The sequence below is a fragment of the Peromyscus californicus genome, unplaced genomic scaffold (assembly GCF_007827085.1).
Source record: "Peromyscus californicus insignis strain IS unplaced genomic scaffold, ASM782708v3 Scaffold_1__1_contigs__length_55948999, whole genome shotgun sequence".
Lineage (NCBI taxonomy): Eukaryota > Metazoa > Chordata > Mammalia > Rodentia > Cricetidae > Peromyscus > Peromyscus californicus.
Genome location: NW_026294492.1, coordinates 18646620 through 18661158, shown reverse-complemented (window position 1 = coordinate 18661158; position 14539 = coordinate 18646620). Strand labels below are relative to the sequence as shown.

At 53.8% G+C, this 14539-nt stretch overlaps 1 protein-coding gene across 1 annotated transcript in view; it reads left to right on the top strand.

The window, feature by feature from the left end:
- Positions 1-14539, top strand: part of Adcy3 (adenylate cyclase 3) — an 80001-nt gene that overhangs the window by 59013 nt on the left and 6449 nt on the right. Inside the window, 16 exon segments of the mRNA XM_052746015.1 lie at positions 3-133; positions 623-734; positions 894-1021; positions 1837-1852; positions 2639-2653; positions 2655-2708; positions 2710-2786; positions 4183-4222; positions 4224-4358; positions 6108-6236; positions 7872-8014; positions 8163-8324; positions 10720-10807; positions 11522-11638; positions 13415-13674; positions 13934-13999. Of these exon segments, the coding sequence (XP_052601975.1) occupies positions 3-133; positions 623-734; positions 894-1021; positions 1837-1852; positions 2639-2653; positions 2655-2708; positions 2710-2786; positions 4183-4222; positions 4224-4358; positions 6108-6236; positions 7872-8014; positions 8163-8324; positions 10720-10807; positions 11522-11638; positions 13415-13674; positions 13934-13999 (1673 nt within the window).

Genomic DNA, 14539 nt, shown 5'->3' with positions numbered 1-14539 from the left:
AGGAGAACCTCATGCTTTCCATCCTGCCGAAGCACGTGGCCGACGAGATGTTGAAGGACATGAAGAAGGGCGAGAGCCAGAAGGACCAGCAGCAGTTCAACACCATGTACATGTACCGTCATGAGAACGTCAGGTACGGTGGCGTGGAGGCCCCGACAGCAGGATGGGCCAGGGAGCCGCACCGCGTCAGGGGCTCGACTGAGGTCTATGGGGTCCCATTTTCCCACGGTGTGCATCTTGGCTCCCCTAAACTCATCCCCATGGGAGGGGCCCTACCAGTAGACAGCAGAGGGAAAAATGCATGTTGGCCTACCTGCTCTAACCTGTCATTGAGTAAACGTCACCCAGAAAAGGGGCTCCTGTGAGGTCACCTACCCATCCAGGACCAGCTCTGAGGCTAGAACCAGGACCTCTGATTCTAGAAAGATCTGCAGCCAGGGCCAGGAGGGAGGTGTGGTGGTGGTCACCAGGCCGGCCCCAGGAGGGGGCCTTGCAGAAGCTAAGGTTCAATGTCCAGGCCGTGCCAGGGTCTTGAGTTGGGTGGTCTTGAGCGGGCAGGAGTGGGTGGTGGAGTCACTGTCGGGAGCCTTACCACCTATGACCCCCCCCCCCCTTTTTGCAGCATCCTGTTTGCAGATATTGTAGGCTTTACCCAGCTGTCCTCCGCCTGCAGCGCCCAGGAGCTCGTGAAGCTTCTCAATGAGCTTTTTGCCCGCTTCGACAAGCTGGCGGCCGTAAGTACCAACCGTGGCCCCCTCCTCATCTGCCGTGGTCTTCAACCCTCAGCCCTGCCTGTGGCTCCTAGCCCTTCCTTACCTGGCCGTCCTCCACCCCCTGGTCCTTTCCTCCATGGCCAAGGGGCCCGGAGCACAGGCCCTGCTCTGTCCTTTCAGAAATACCACCAGCTGAGGATCAAGATCCTGGGGGACTGTTACTACTGCATCTGCGGCCTGCCTGACTACCGGGAGGACCACGCTGTGTGCTCCATCCTCATGGGGCTCGCCATGGTGGAGGCCATCTCGTAAGTGGGCGCCTCTGGGCGGGCGGGCGGGGTGGCCAGATGTCCGGCACCATGGAGGATCTATTTGAGATTTGGAGTAAGGCTGAGTCCTGGTCCTGCTGCTTTCCAGCTGTGGCTTCCCTTCTTCAGAGCTGAGGGAAAGAGCCAGACTCCACAGCCTCCGAGACATGTTTCTTCAGCCTTTGCTTCTGGCTTTTTTTTTTTTTTCTGCTGGGAGCTGGAGTTGGGAAATTCATCATGGCACCTCCCCTAGTGCTGGAGGAGAACCTTCTCTGGTGCATGTCTCCCATCTTTTCGCTTCCATTTTGTCTTTATGATCCCTCCACCCCCAGACAGATCAGTACAGAGTTTGTCCTCCATGTTGTAATTAAGGGACCTCTGAGGTCACGTCTATGGTGCTGTGGGAACCTAGCCTCTGCTCTAGCCCAGCCTCTGCTTCCACCTGTGCGCTTGGGGGCTGGGTGACCGCTCTTCCCTCTCAATCCTGTACCTTGTCGCTGCTCCACATGGTCCTGGAGAGGCCTGGAAGGGCAGCCCTCAGGTAGACTTGGATGTGTGGTGGCTTGGGGGGATCCCTCAAGCACATGGTAAGAAAGGAGATGCATCAGGCAGCTTCTCCCCTCAGGGTCAGAGCCTGGGACAGCCACGCATTCTGTCTCTGGGCAGCTGTGAATTCCTACCGTCTCCCAGGTTGAAGCCCCTCTGGTATCCCCTGCCTTCCTCAACGGTCGAGTAGATTAAGATTAGAAAGTTCAGCCTCCCTCCACAACGCAGTCCAGCAGGAATATACAAAGTGAGGACATGGTTGCTCCAAGGATGGTTGAGGAGAAGGTTTGTATTGTAGACATGAGGGAGAGAACAGCCAGAGGCATCTGGAAGAGTCCAGGGCAGGGGGGAGAAAAGTAGTGTATGGTACCTGGCGCAGCAGACTGGACTTAGCCATGGGTTGGGGGGAGATGAGAGGGGGGAGGGGGAGGGGGAGAGAAGAGAACACCAAAAGAGAAGGACCAAGAGAGCTCATGGTCAAAAACGCCTGGGTCTATAGGAATGAGAAACTGGGGAAGCCCGTGAGCTGGAGGAGTTTTGGGTGCCAGCACGGACTCTGTAACAGATATTCTCAGTGCTGAGAGAGCACACAAGCCAGCATGTGCTTTGGTATGTTAATACGCACCACAGTTAGCCATTTTTCCGGAGTTCCTTTTGGACCTGACAACAAATATCTGAATTCTGTGTGTGTTGTTCCTGGAGTTCTCGGGCAAGGAGCTAGCTACAGTTTCACTCATCTCTGCATCGGCAGCGTGTGCAGAATGCACCAGACACGCTCTCAATGAAACGCTAACTGCATGAGTGAATAAGGGATGGAAGAGAGAAAATAACGGGAGGTCCCCTGGGGGAAGTCACTGTATCCTCCAGCCTGTCATCACTGAATCTGGGCTCTGGCCTGTGTTAACCCCAGCGCAGGCCACTTAACTCAGGCAAAAAGCCAGAGGGGACATGCTAGGTCCTCTCAGCCCAGAGAATCGGCCTGCCAGGGCAAAGGCTGCCGGGCACCTCATGATGCTATGCCCTACCCCAGCGCCAACCTCTCTGTGCCTGGCAGGTATGTGCGGGGAGAAGACCAAGACTGGAGTGGGACATGCGTGTGGGGGGTGCACGCACAGGCACCGTGCTAGGCGGTGTCCTAGGCGCAGAAGCGTTGGCAGTATGATGTGTGGTCTACCGATGTCACTGTGGCTAACAAGATGGAGGCTGGAGGCATCCCAGGGTGAGTGCTCCTTTCAAGGGGGTGGATGTAAGGACCAAGGGAGGGGAACCATCCTATCTATTCTCAGGGCTGTGGCCCTAATGAGGGACAAGGGGGCCCAAACTCCCATCCCTCCCAGGAGTAGTGTTCCTACCTTCTGTTCCGGTGATAAAACTCTCTGCCCAAAAGCCACCTGTGGAAGAAAGGATTTACTTGGCTTATGCTTCCAGTTTATCATTAAGGGAAATCAGAGTAGGAAGTGAAGCAGAAACCAGGGAAATTTACGGATTCAATCTCGGCCTCAACTCTCAGCTGCCTAGGGATGGTGCTGCCCACAGTGGGCTGGACCCTTCCACATCAATCATCAGTCAAGGTCATTTCTTTCAGACATGGTCACAGGTCAGTCTGATCTGGGCAATTCCTCAGTTGAAATTCCCTATCACCTGGGGAATCCCTAGGTGATCCTAGGATGTGTGAAGCTGACCAAAAGTATCTAACCACACAGCCAGCCTCTGGCCCTCTGGCTGGGACACTACCCTCAGGTGCCTGTCTCTGGGCAGGCTTCAGGAGGGCCTGGCCCACCTGCCTGCCCTTGGGGCCTCAGTGGAGGCAGTTTCTGTTCTCTCCTCAGTGACTGTGACTTTTAGTCCCCTTGGCAGCAGGGGAGCAAGGGAGAGAGAATCCAATTCTTTTTTTTTTTTTTTTTTTTTTGGTTTTTCAAGACAGGGTTTCTCTGTGTAGTTTTGGTGCCTGTCCTGGATCTCGCTCTGTAGATGGGGCTGGCCTTGAACTCTCAGAGATCCATCTGGCTCTGCCTCCCAAGTGCTGGGATTAAAGGCGTGCACCACCACTGCCTGGCAAGAATCTAATTCTTGAAGTTAGAGTTCAGAGCTGGTATTGAAATTTGGTATATAATTTGATACTTAAAAGATTTATTTTTATCATTTTTATTTATATATAGGTGTATGTGTCTGTGGGTGTGCATGTATGATATGCAGATACCTGCAGAGACCAGAGGTATTGGATCCTCTGGAGCTGGAGTTTGAGACCAGTGTGAACTGCCTGATGTAGATGCTGGGAACCAAAGTTGGGTCCTCTGGAAGAGCAAAAAGTGCTCTTAACAGCAGAGCCATCTCTCTGGCCCCTTATCTGATACTCTAAACAACCAGGAAAGAAAATTACATTCCTGTTCTAAGAATTCTGCCACCTCTGGGAGGAAGCTCAGAGCAGTGGGCACCATGCTGCCCACACAGCTGGTTAGCAGCAGGTCTGCTCCCTAGTCCTTGCCACATTTACCCTGGAGTCACTGGTCCCAGCATCATCAGTCAGTGCTCTATGGTCTGCTGTCTGTCTCTGGGGGGTGGGGGGGGGGAGACAGGCAATTGGTGCATGCGCGGGGTCTCTCACTGTACTGCAGGCGTGTACACATCTCCCAGAGCACCATGGACTGCCTGAAGGGGGGAGTTTGATGTAGAGCCTGGTGATGGGGGCAGTCGCTGTGACTACCTAGATGAGAAGGGCATCGAAACCTACCTCATCATTGCCTCCAAGCCAGAGGTGAAGAAAACAGCTCAAAATGGCCTCAATGGCTCGGTGAGTCCCCGTCACATCCTAAGAGCAGAGAGTAAGAAAGAAAGAAAGATTTGGAAGAGAACAATTAGTCAGGTATGGTGTTATGCACCTGCAATCTCAACATGCAGGAGGCTGAGACAGGAGTTCAGAGCCAGCTTGGGCTACACAGCAAGTTCAGGACCTGCTTGGGCTAAATAAGCGAGTTCAAGGCCAGCCTGGGCTGAATAGCAAGATCCCATCTCAAAAATAAAAATATATTGAAACAGTGGCTATAGAAAGGTTGGTTGGTGGTTGACCATAACAGGAGGTAGAGTGGCATGAAATATGAATCTGGGTCCCATATCACTAGACCTGGTGGTAGCTTCTTTCAGAAACTGGTTCTGAAGGGAAAAAGTCATGTGTGGCAAGTTGGAGTTAAGAATACATCCCGTGTAGTATGTCCCATGACAGTGTCCAGAAGGGAGAGGCCACTGGAAGTGTGGAAATGGTTAAAGTTACAGTAGTGACGGGGGCACCAGGGGAGAGTGAGTGTGGCTGGCCACAAAGGAAGCGGGGACCAAGGCCAGGTAAGCCGTTCCAGTGGAAATGAAGGAGGAGCAGGACAGAAACAGTGGAGCCGTCCTTGGGGGCCTGTCCTGGGTCTGGTCCCAGCATGGTGTCTGCCGCATTCTCCCTTCTGCTTACCCCTCTCCAGCTGTGATGGCCCGTTGGCTGTCTCACATCCTGGGGCACAGCCTGCCGCTAGCCATTCCCTTTTCCTGTAATTCCTTCCACTCTTTTGTTGTTGTTTTGTTTTTCGAGACAGGGTCTCTGTGTGTAGTTTTGGAGCCTGTCCTGGAACTCACTCTGTAGACCAGGCTGGCCTCGAACTCACAGAGATCCGCCTGGCTCTGCCTCCTGAGTCCTGGGATTAAAGGTGTGCACCACCACCACCGCCCGGCTAATTCCCCCCCACTCTTTCGATGTTCCTTTAGGTCGATTCTGAAATGGCATCTTCATAGTGACACCCCCTCCCCATGACCCTCTTTATGGCTGGACTTCCATGCAACCCCCACACCCCACACCCTCTTTCATACTCTCTTCCTTCCATTTTCTCTTTCTTTCTTTCTTTTTTTTGTTTTTTTGTGACAGAGTTTCTCCATGTAGTTTTGGTGCCTGTCCTGGATCTTGCTCTGTAGACCAGGCTGGCCTCGAACTCACAGAGATCTGCCTGCCTCTGCCTCCCAAGTGCTGGGATTAAAGGCATGTGCCACCGCCGCCCAGCTCCCTTCCATTTTCTTATGACTGCTTATTTCTCTTACCTAGTTTGCTATTATCCGCTTTTCCTCCTGAGGATGTGGGTTCCAAGAAGTCAGAACTCAACAAATACTTATTAATTGGGCGAGCACGCTGCCCCCACTTTACAGTGTTTGACTCACTCTATCGAGGACAAACACTAACCCAAAGTTTGTTGAGGTTATTTGGACTTGACGTGGCCCCCACCAAGAGACCTCAGGGCGCTGCCATGGAGTTAGTGTCTTAGAAATAGGAGTTGCAACAATCGGGTCTTTACTTTGTTTAGAAAACTATTCATAGCTGTGGGTATTAGAAAGTGACAGCATTTTAAAAAATGAATGTTGTACAGGACGAAATGAGTGGTGAAATTTCTAGGTCAGCAAGACTTCTATAAACGTAGGAGGAAGTTTCTGGAACAATAATGGAACAGCCACAGGCAGGGGTAGGTAGCAGGCAGTGTTTCATGGCCCTGATGAGTGCTCTTTTCCGTGACAGGCCCTGCCAAATGGAGCTCCGGCGTCCTCCAAACCCAGCTCCCCTGCCCTTATAGAGACCAAGGAGCCCAATGGGAGCGCCCATGCCAGCGGCTCCGCATCCGAGGAGGCTGAAGAGCAGGAGGCCCAGGTGGGTGTGGGGGCAGGGCAGGGGTGGGGAGCGGTAGGCTGCTGTAGTGGGGGCCTGTGCTGGGAGGAGGGCCCTGCCTGCGAGCCCAGGTTCTGGTCCTTCTCAGCAGTGTAAACAGAGTTAGAGAGAGAAGGGAGAAAAATGGACCGGAAGGCACTTCCCCCAAGTACCGTCTAGCTGGAGTAGCTGTCTTGTAGATTTAGGGTCTGTGAGGATTCTGCAGAATGGGAGCCTGTTTGGGAGTGAGAGTTTGTATCCAGACACCCCCCGCCCCCAGTCAGTCACACCCCAGGAGTTCTATGTCCCGAAACCCTGGATGGGCTGGCATGTTGCTCCAAAGGACGAGAAGACAACTCCAAATCTCCCATTACTGAGAAACCTGTCAAACATGCCCACTGACGAAGGTGATCTCTGCCTTCAAGGTCTGGTGGCTGGAAGCTGGTGGCCCCACTGCCAGTGTCCCCATGAAAGGAGACAGGAGTTGTCCCCAAGGTTTCAGATGCTGTAGAAGGTAGATAGAGTTTCAGACAAGCTGGCGTTTCCTTGAGCATCCATCCTGCTGCTTCTCCTTAGGATAATTTTCTTGGAGCGGGAGAGATGGTTCAGTGGTTAAGAGCACTGGCTGCTCTTCCAGAGGCGCCGGGTTCGCTTCCCAGCACCCACATGGCGGTTCACACCTGTCTGTAACTCCAGTTCCAGGAGATCTGACACCCTTACACAGACATATATGCAGGCAAAACACCAATGCACATAAAATAAAAATAAATTATATATTTTAAAAAAGGAAGCTCATTTATATATGCATGAATACATGAATATGTATATATGAATATTACATACATATATATATATATATATATATATATGAACAATATTCTTGATAGGAAAAAGACTCAAATTTTATGTAGCTTGGCTCTGACAAGGCTTAAGAAGCCCGTGACTCTCCAGGCCCTAACCATTAGTGGGTGTCACTCATATCTAGCTTATGCTCCATGGAAAGAGACTCTCAGTGCCAGAGCAGGCCACCCACAGCATTTTACAGGGGAGAGAAACGGCCTGGATCAGGCAGCCAGGAGGAGTGCTGAGTTTCAAACCAGGAGTCTCGACTCTGGCTCCGTTTTCAGACTCTCACAGCTCTGAGAGGTCTGGGCAGTGACCACTCAGGCTGGTGGCTGTGTGACTCAACCCTGGCTTCTGTTTTGGAACTGTCCCGCTCTTTCTGAGGGGGAGCAAAGTGGTAGTGGCTGCCCCAGCTCTGACAACCCTTTCTTATTAGATCACTAGTGACTGACCCCTGAGTCCCAGGGCTGGGGTTATACATGACCCCAAACTCAGCCATATATAAAGATTCTTGTTGAGACACAGCCCCATCCAACAGCAAGATGTCCCAGCCCAGGCCCTGCCTTATATTCGGAGTTGGCCCCAGAGCCGGGGCTGCTGTTCCCCAAGTCACGGCCATCAGTGGACTGTGACTGTAGACCTTCTATTAGGGGCCCAAGGAGACAAGGGCAGGGTGGAACCTGGGAAAGGGTTTGGTCCTCAGGAGTGTGGCCCCCTCCTCTTCACTAGTCTTTCTCATACCCTCCCCCCCATGTGTCCCTTCTGTCCCACTGACTCTGCCTCCCTGGCTTACAGGCCGACAACCCCTCGTTCCCCAACCCCCGCCGCAGGCTGCGCCTCCAGGACCTGGCCGACCGTGTGGTGGACGCCTCTGAGGATGAGCACGAACTGAACCAGCTGCTCAACGAGGCCCTGCTGGAGCGGGAGTCCGCCCAGGTGTAAGTGGCCACTGCTGAGGCGCCCACTGCCCCCCCCCATCACCGGCCCTTCCTCAGTGCAGGGAACGGGTCATCCAAAACGGGGGACCCCATCCCAGCAATCATGGCAGGTGGGACGTGCGGGTCACAGGGCTTGTTTCCGCGGCAGGGTAAAGAAGAGAAACACGTTCCTCCTAACGATGCGGTTCATGGACCCGGAGATGGAAACACGCTACTCGGTGGAGAAGGAGAAGCAGAGCGGGGCCGCCTTCAGCTGCTCCTGCGTGGTCCTTTTCTGCACGGCCATGGTGGAGATACTCATTGACCCCTGGTGAGGAGCCAGGCTGAGGATGACAGGCCGGGAGAGGGACCTGGGCAAGGGCTGGGAGCAGTGTAAGAGGCAGCTACCTGCTCTGCTCCTTGTCTCTTTCCGTGACCCCCACCTAGATCCTTTAGCAGCAGCCAACCCCAGGATGGGATCTCAGCAGGACCGGGAAAGCCGGTGACAGGCCCCTCCAGGAGGATGGAGAACATGGCTAGATGACTACTAGAGAGTTTCTAGGGACAAGAGTGTGGATGTCACCTCCGCGTTAGTCACAGCCACACTGACTTTCCTTTCGTGCCAGGCTCATCTTCGTAAAACTCGATTTTAGGCTCTAGACGCAAACTGACGTCAGCGGCCGGCCCTCTGGGGGGAGGCAGGGTATTCCAAAGTCCGCTCAGCTGTGGAAGCCCTGCCCGAAGGTTCATTATCACCTTCCTGGCCTCAGGGGACCAGTGAGCATCTCCCTTCAGCACCGAGTCCTCCAGCAGCAGCCTGTGGGTGGGGCCCTGCCTGGATTAGTTTGAGGAGCTGTCAAAGCCCTTGGGACTTGGCTGCCACAAGCAGGGTTCTGTAGGCAGGACAGCGGCAGATCCCGGAAGGAAGGCCCGCTGAGCATCCGTTTGCTCGTCTGCCGAGTGAGGAGACCCACCCTGAACGGCTCCCAAGACCGTTGTGAGATTAGAGCCATTCGGTTTAGAAATGCTGTGTGTGCCTGGGGAAGGAGACAGAACGAGCTCCTGGGAAGCTTATGTCTCACGGGGAGGGGGGGTGGGAACGGCATGAACATTTAAACGTGAAAGTTATGTGTGTAGTAGTGATGAGTGTGAGAAAAGCGAGGAAGGGAGATAGGGTCTGGTGGGGAGCTTGGTTCGTAGGCTTTTTGTTTTGTTTCATTTTGTTTTTCGAGACAGGGTTTCTCTGTGTAGTTTTGGTGCCTGTCCTGGATCTCGCTCTATAGACCAGGCTGGCCTCGAACTCCAAGAGATCTGCTTGACTGTGCCTCCCGAGTGCAGGGATTAAAGGCGTGCACCAAAGGCGTGCACCAAAGGCGTGCACTACCACCACCCGGCGGCTCGTAGGCTTTTGTAGGGTGGTCGCAGCAGACCTCACTGACAAGGTGGTATTTCAGCGGCCTCCTGAAGGGCTGAGGAGTGAGCCTTGTTGCTATCTGGGGATACTTAGGCTGGCACAGAGGCAGAAGTGGGCCAGGCCTCTCAAGGCACCGTGAGGGCACCAGGCTGGTAGCAGGGGTGCTGCGGGACAGTGACAGGAGTTAGGGGTTAGGGTAGAGAGCTGGGCGCAGTTCATACTCTTGGACGCAGAGGCTGGTGGAAAGATCCATGTGGGCACAGAGGAAGGGGACCTCCTGGCTGTGTCAGAACAGGCTAGTGTGCAAGAGTGGAGCCTGAGACCAGGCTCAGAGGTGATGGTGACTGAGATACCAACGGTGACTTGGGCCAGGCGGAGTTAGAGAAGGGTGAGGAGGAGGGATTAGAGGCTGAATTTTATTGATGGATGGCTGGATTCTGGAGTCGCTGGCAGATGGGTTGTGGAGTGTGAATGGGCAGAGTGAAGGACATCTCCAGGGCCTTTTTTAAAATTTGAGCAATGGACAGGATGCAGTTTTCATTAATCAAGGTTGAGAATATAGGAGGAGGAACACTGGAGCAGCAGAGATCGGGAGTCTGAGATGCCTGTGTGGTACTGCCCGCCAGGCAGCTGGGTTATGTAGTCTGAGGCTCAGGGAGAAGCTGGTGGTTCAAACCTGAGCATAGAGCACACAGGATGAGTGAGTGGCACGGAAAAGCCAGTTCAGGGCCTGTGTGGGGACAGAGATCACAGGCACTGAAGAGATCCCCAAACCAAGTGAGGAAACCTAAGAGGTGACCCCGAGTTGGATCCTGGATTAGCAACCTGAGTGTCTGGGGGCTCTTGTTCTCCATGGAGGAGTGAAAAGAGAATGGATCTGAGAAGGCTCTGGAGCGGGCAGATTTCCCTGAGGAGAGGGAGAATGGATGTGGAAATATCTCTTTCTCTGTGCAGTCAAGAGGTCACGTTGGCAGCCTCAGCATGACTTCTGTGGTCTATTCTTGACTGGTTTCATCCCAGCTACTGGGCTGATGTTCATTTCTAAGACTCCCTTCCCAGGCTATTCCTGGGCTATTTCTAGGGCATCCATGACCCTCCTCACCTCCGGAAAAGTCCCAGTGGACCGTTAGCAGCTGAAGGGTGGCACGTTCCCAGGCCCTGCCCTCCGCTGGCATTCCTCTCTGCTAGGGGTTCTCCTCTCGTGGCTGCTAAGCCATCAACAGCAGCTCCCTGGTGCCACACAGAAGCTGCCAGTCACAAGCTTGTATACTCAGCTGGCCTGTCCTCCCCGGTCACCTTCTCTCTGTCCCAGGCTGATGACAAACTACGTGACCTTCGTGGTTGGGGAGGTTCTGCTTTTGATCCTGACCATCTGCTCACTGGCTGCCATCTTTCCCAGGGTAAGAGACACTCTGCAGTTGAGTTCAGAACCTTCTAGTCTCTATAATAGAGTGGCGCTCTGTGTAAATGATGGAGTTGGGCTTCTGGTCCAATCCCGACAGATTTGTGGGAGTCATTCAGGCATTTATCCATTCATCAATCCACCCCCCCCCCAATACCTCCGCCTTCCATTCTGTAGCCTGGGATCTTGTGGGCCATGATTAGCAGTGAAGGGAAGCCCAGATGGAAGGGGGGTTGGCTTCAACTATGAAGGACCTTAACATCCAGCTAAAGAGACTGAGACTTCTGCAGGGACTCATGTGCCAGGCAGTTTTTGGTCAGAATGACAAGGGGAAGCAATGTTTTGGGAAAATCAGTCTAACAGGCCACTTGTCAGGTAACTTGGGGAGTTAGATATACTGACCCGGAAAAGCAAGAGGGGGTTGGCTAGGCAGGTGGCTAGTCCTACATGCTGTCACCTGTCCTGGCCTTGCCTCTGGTGCGGCCCACACATTCTGGCTGTGTCTGCCTAGCCAGGAGCCTAGGGTTGGAGGCCTAGGGCTGTACACACACCTCAAGGATTTGCACCTTAAATTCTCTCCCTCTCAGTTTTGAGGACTCACAAGCAAAGCACGGCCTTTTCGGTTTCTGGGACTAGAGCCAGAGGGGCAGCCAGCCATGTCTTCAGGACATACAGGTGGAGGCTCAAGCCCTTGAAATCCCATTTCTTCTAGGCCTTTCCTAAGAAGCTCGTGGCCTTCTCGTCTTGGATCGACCGGACCCGCTGGGCCAGGAACACCTGGGCCATGCTAGCCATCTGCATCCTGGTCATGGCCAATGTTGTGGACATGGTGAGCTTTTGTGTCCTTGTCGAAGGGGGCCTAAACCCAGGGGAGAGGGGCTGGCAGCTGGCCAGCCCGTCCTCTGCAGCAGACGTTTCGGTGGACGAGTCTGACACTGAACAGCCCAGTCCAGTGTGCCCAGCCCTTGGCTGGGTGCATCACCAGCCGCAGGTTTCACACGAAGGAAGTAAAGTTCAGAGAGGTCTGTTCCTTGGTTCTGTGTGACATAGGCAGTAACAAAGTCAAAAATGGAAGCAGTTCTAGAGGCTGGGAGAGAGCCCCGTTGGTAAGTTGTTAGGGAACGGAGTTTGATCCCCAGAATGCGTGTGAAAAAAACCCAGGCACGGTGTGTGCTTAAGAGTCCCAGTGATGGGAAGGTGAAGACAGGAGCATCTCTGGGGCTCACTGGCTAGCCAGCTTAGTTCTTGAGTTGTACTGGGCCACTGGGAGACCCTGTGTGGATGGTAGCTGAGGAGAGGCAATGGCTTCTAGAAACACATGCATCTTGTGTACTGGCACGCGCGCGCACACACACACACACACACACACACACACACACACACACACACTGGCACGCGCGCACACACACACACACACACACTGGCACGCGCACACACACACACACACACACACACACACACACACACACACACACACACACACACACACACACCAGGCCTGAGATGTCTTCCATCACCACAGGGATTGAGGGGTACAGTGTGAGCATTCCTGGGGTGTGTTCCTTGACGTATAGCCAGCGTTGAGTACCCACTGGGCTGAGGAGGCGAGCGGATTTCATCAGGTAGCCCTCTTACGTTCCTCGAGGTGGCTGACAGGAACACAGCCTCACAGAGCCCATGTGGCTCTGGGGAGACAAGATCATCTGTCCTCCTCAGTTCACGGAGAGCTAGGGTCCTGTGAGAGGGGAGCCAGATGCCTTGTGAGGGAAAGGGGCCAGCAGCTGTCACTGTGTGCAGTCGTTAGGGATTGCTCTCATCTGGGTAATACCATATGTACTCTCGTAAGTTAAGAATGTTGTATAGTACTTGTTGTAATTTAACAACGTAAGCAGGAGTAACACACAGGAGTAAAATCGGCCGAGAGACTTCCTCTGGAAGTAACAGAAGCGAAAAGCTGGAGGTCTGCAACCAGACACCTACCTGGTCGAGGACAGCGAGTCTCTGGGCTGCATGGTGTCCACCATGCAGGACGAAGCCCCCGATCCCTCTTATGAGGAGACACGTGACATAGACCCCCAGGTCTGAGGTCCCGTGGAAGGGTGCACAGGGATCCTGCACATCCAAGCACTACATGCCAGGTCCTTCCCCAAAGTCAAGTGAGCTGCAGGCTACACAGAGAGGCTAAGCTAGCTTACGGGAACATTTTCTGTTGACTGTGGTGGACCAGTAAGGTAAGCAGTGAACAGGCTACCCTGTGGTGGAATAGCCGTCACCATGGAGATTCCGACTGGCCACACAGCCCCTCTTGCAGCAGCCGTGATGGGAAAAGCATGCTGGGCCAGGAGCCTGGAGAGCTGGCTCCGGGGGCCGCCTCCTTTCACCCCCTTGCTAATGGTCCGAGGATTTCTGTACAGTAGGTGCAGCGCTCACAATACACAGCGAGTTTTCCTGAACATCAGGTGAGGTCATGGTGAGGCTCTTCCTAGCAGTCACTAACATGTACATGCTTACTCTGGTAGACTTCCCATCTCCCCGAGGGTACTGTACTGCCATTGCGAAGCCCTCTGACCCACCACCCGCCCTTCCCTCCCACCCCGACCTCCAGCTTAGCTGTCTCCAGTACTACATGGGACCTTACAATGTGACAACCGGGATGGAGCTGGATGGCAGCTGTATGGAGAACCCCAAGTACTACAACTACGTCGCCGTGCTCTCCCTCATCGCCACCATCATGCTGGTGCAGGTCAGCCACATGGTGAAGCTGACCCTCATGCTGCTCGTCACAGGCGCCGTGACTGCCATCAACCTGTACGCCTGGTGTCCGGTCTTCGATGAATACGACCACAAGCGCTTTCGGGAACAGGAGTAAGATGAAGCCTCCTGGAGGGCGTGCATGGTCTCCTACCTCTCCCCGCCCCCATCCCGCCCGTTTCAAGGTCATGTGCCTGTGTTGAGGTGGCTTTTCTACCTCAGCTTCATCGGGGACTCAGGGTTTCTCACAGACACGTGCTGATAGTGGGGAGTGGTCCTTTCCACCTCAATGAGCAGATTTGGGACACTAGATGTTTGGGGTATCAGCCTCCCACATCCAGATGTGGCCTGAATGTTGTTATCTGCTCAACAGCTCTCCTGTGGTGGCCTTAGAGAAGATGCAGGTATTGTCCACCCCGGGGCTCAATGGCACTGACAGGTAAGGCTCCCTGCATCCCCTCCTCGTCTGCATGAGGCCCCTCTTATAGACAGCACACAGAGCAGGATGGCACCCCAGCACCTCACTCTTCCAAAGGCACGTGGTCTCGGGTAGTCAGAGGAGTTGGCCATTGGGGTCTCTCTTGCACGGGAGACAGGTCTGGAGAACAGAGCTGTGTGGATGTAAGGTAGGGCCCAGAGGGTGGAGCTGAGGAAGACAGTTAAGTAGTTGGCAGCTGGCAGGGAGATGAGGAAAGAGGGCTCAGTTGGAATTAAGACCTCAGGCGCAGACCAGCTTTCCTGAGTCTGCCTTACCTTCTGAGAACATGGAATTTCCCGAAGATACATCTTAGTTTTAGGCTTTTATGGTTCAGTGAGTTGAATAGATAGATCCTAACGTTAGATTTTTTTTTTTAAAGATTTATTATGTATAGTGTTCTGCCTGCAGGCCAGAAGAGGGCGCCAGATCTCATTACAGATGGTTGGGAGCCTTGGGTTCTGCATAAATTGGAAGTGGTGGTGCAGACTTGTAATCTTAAGT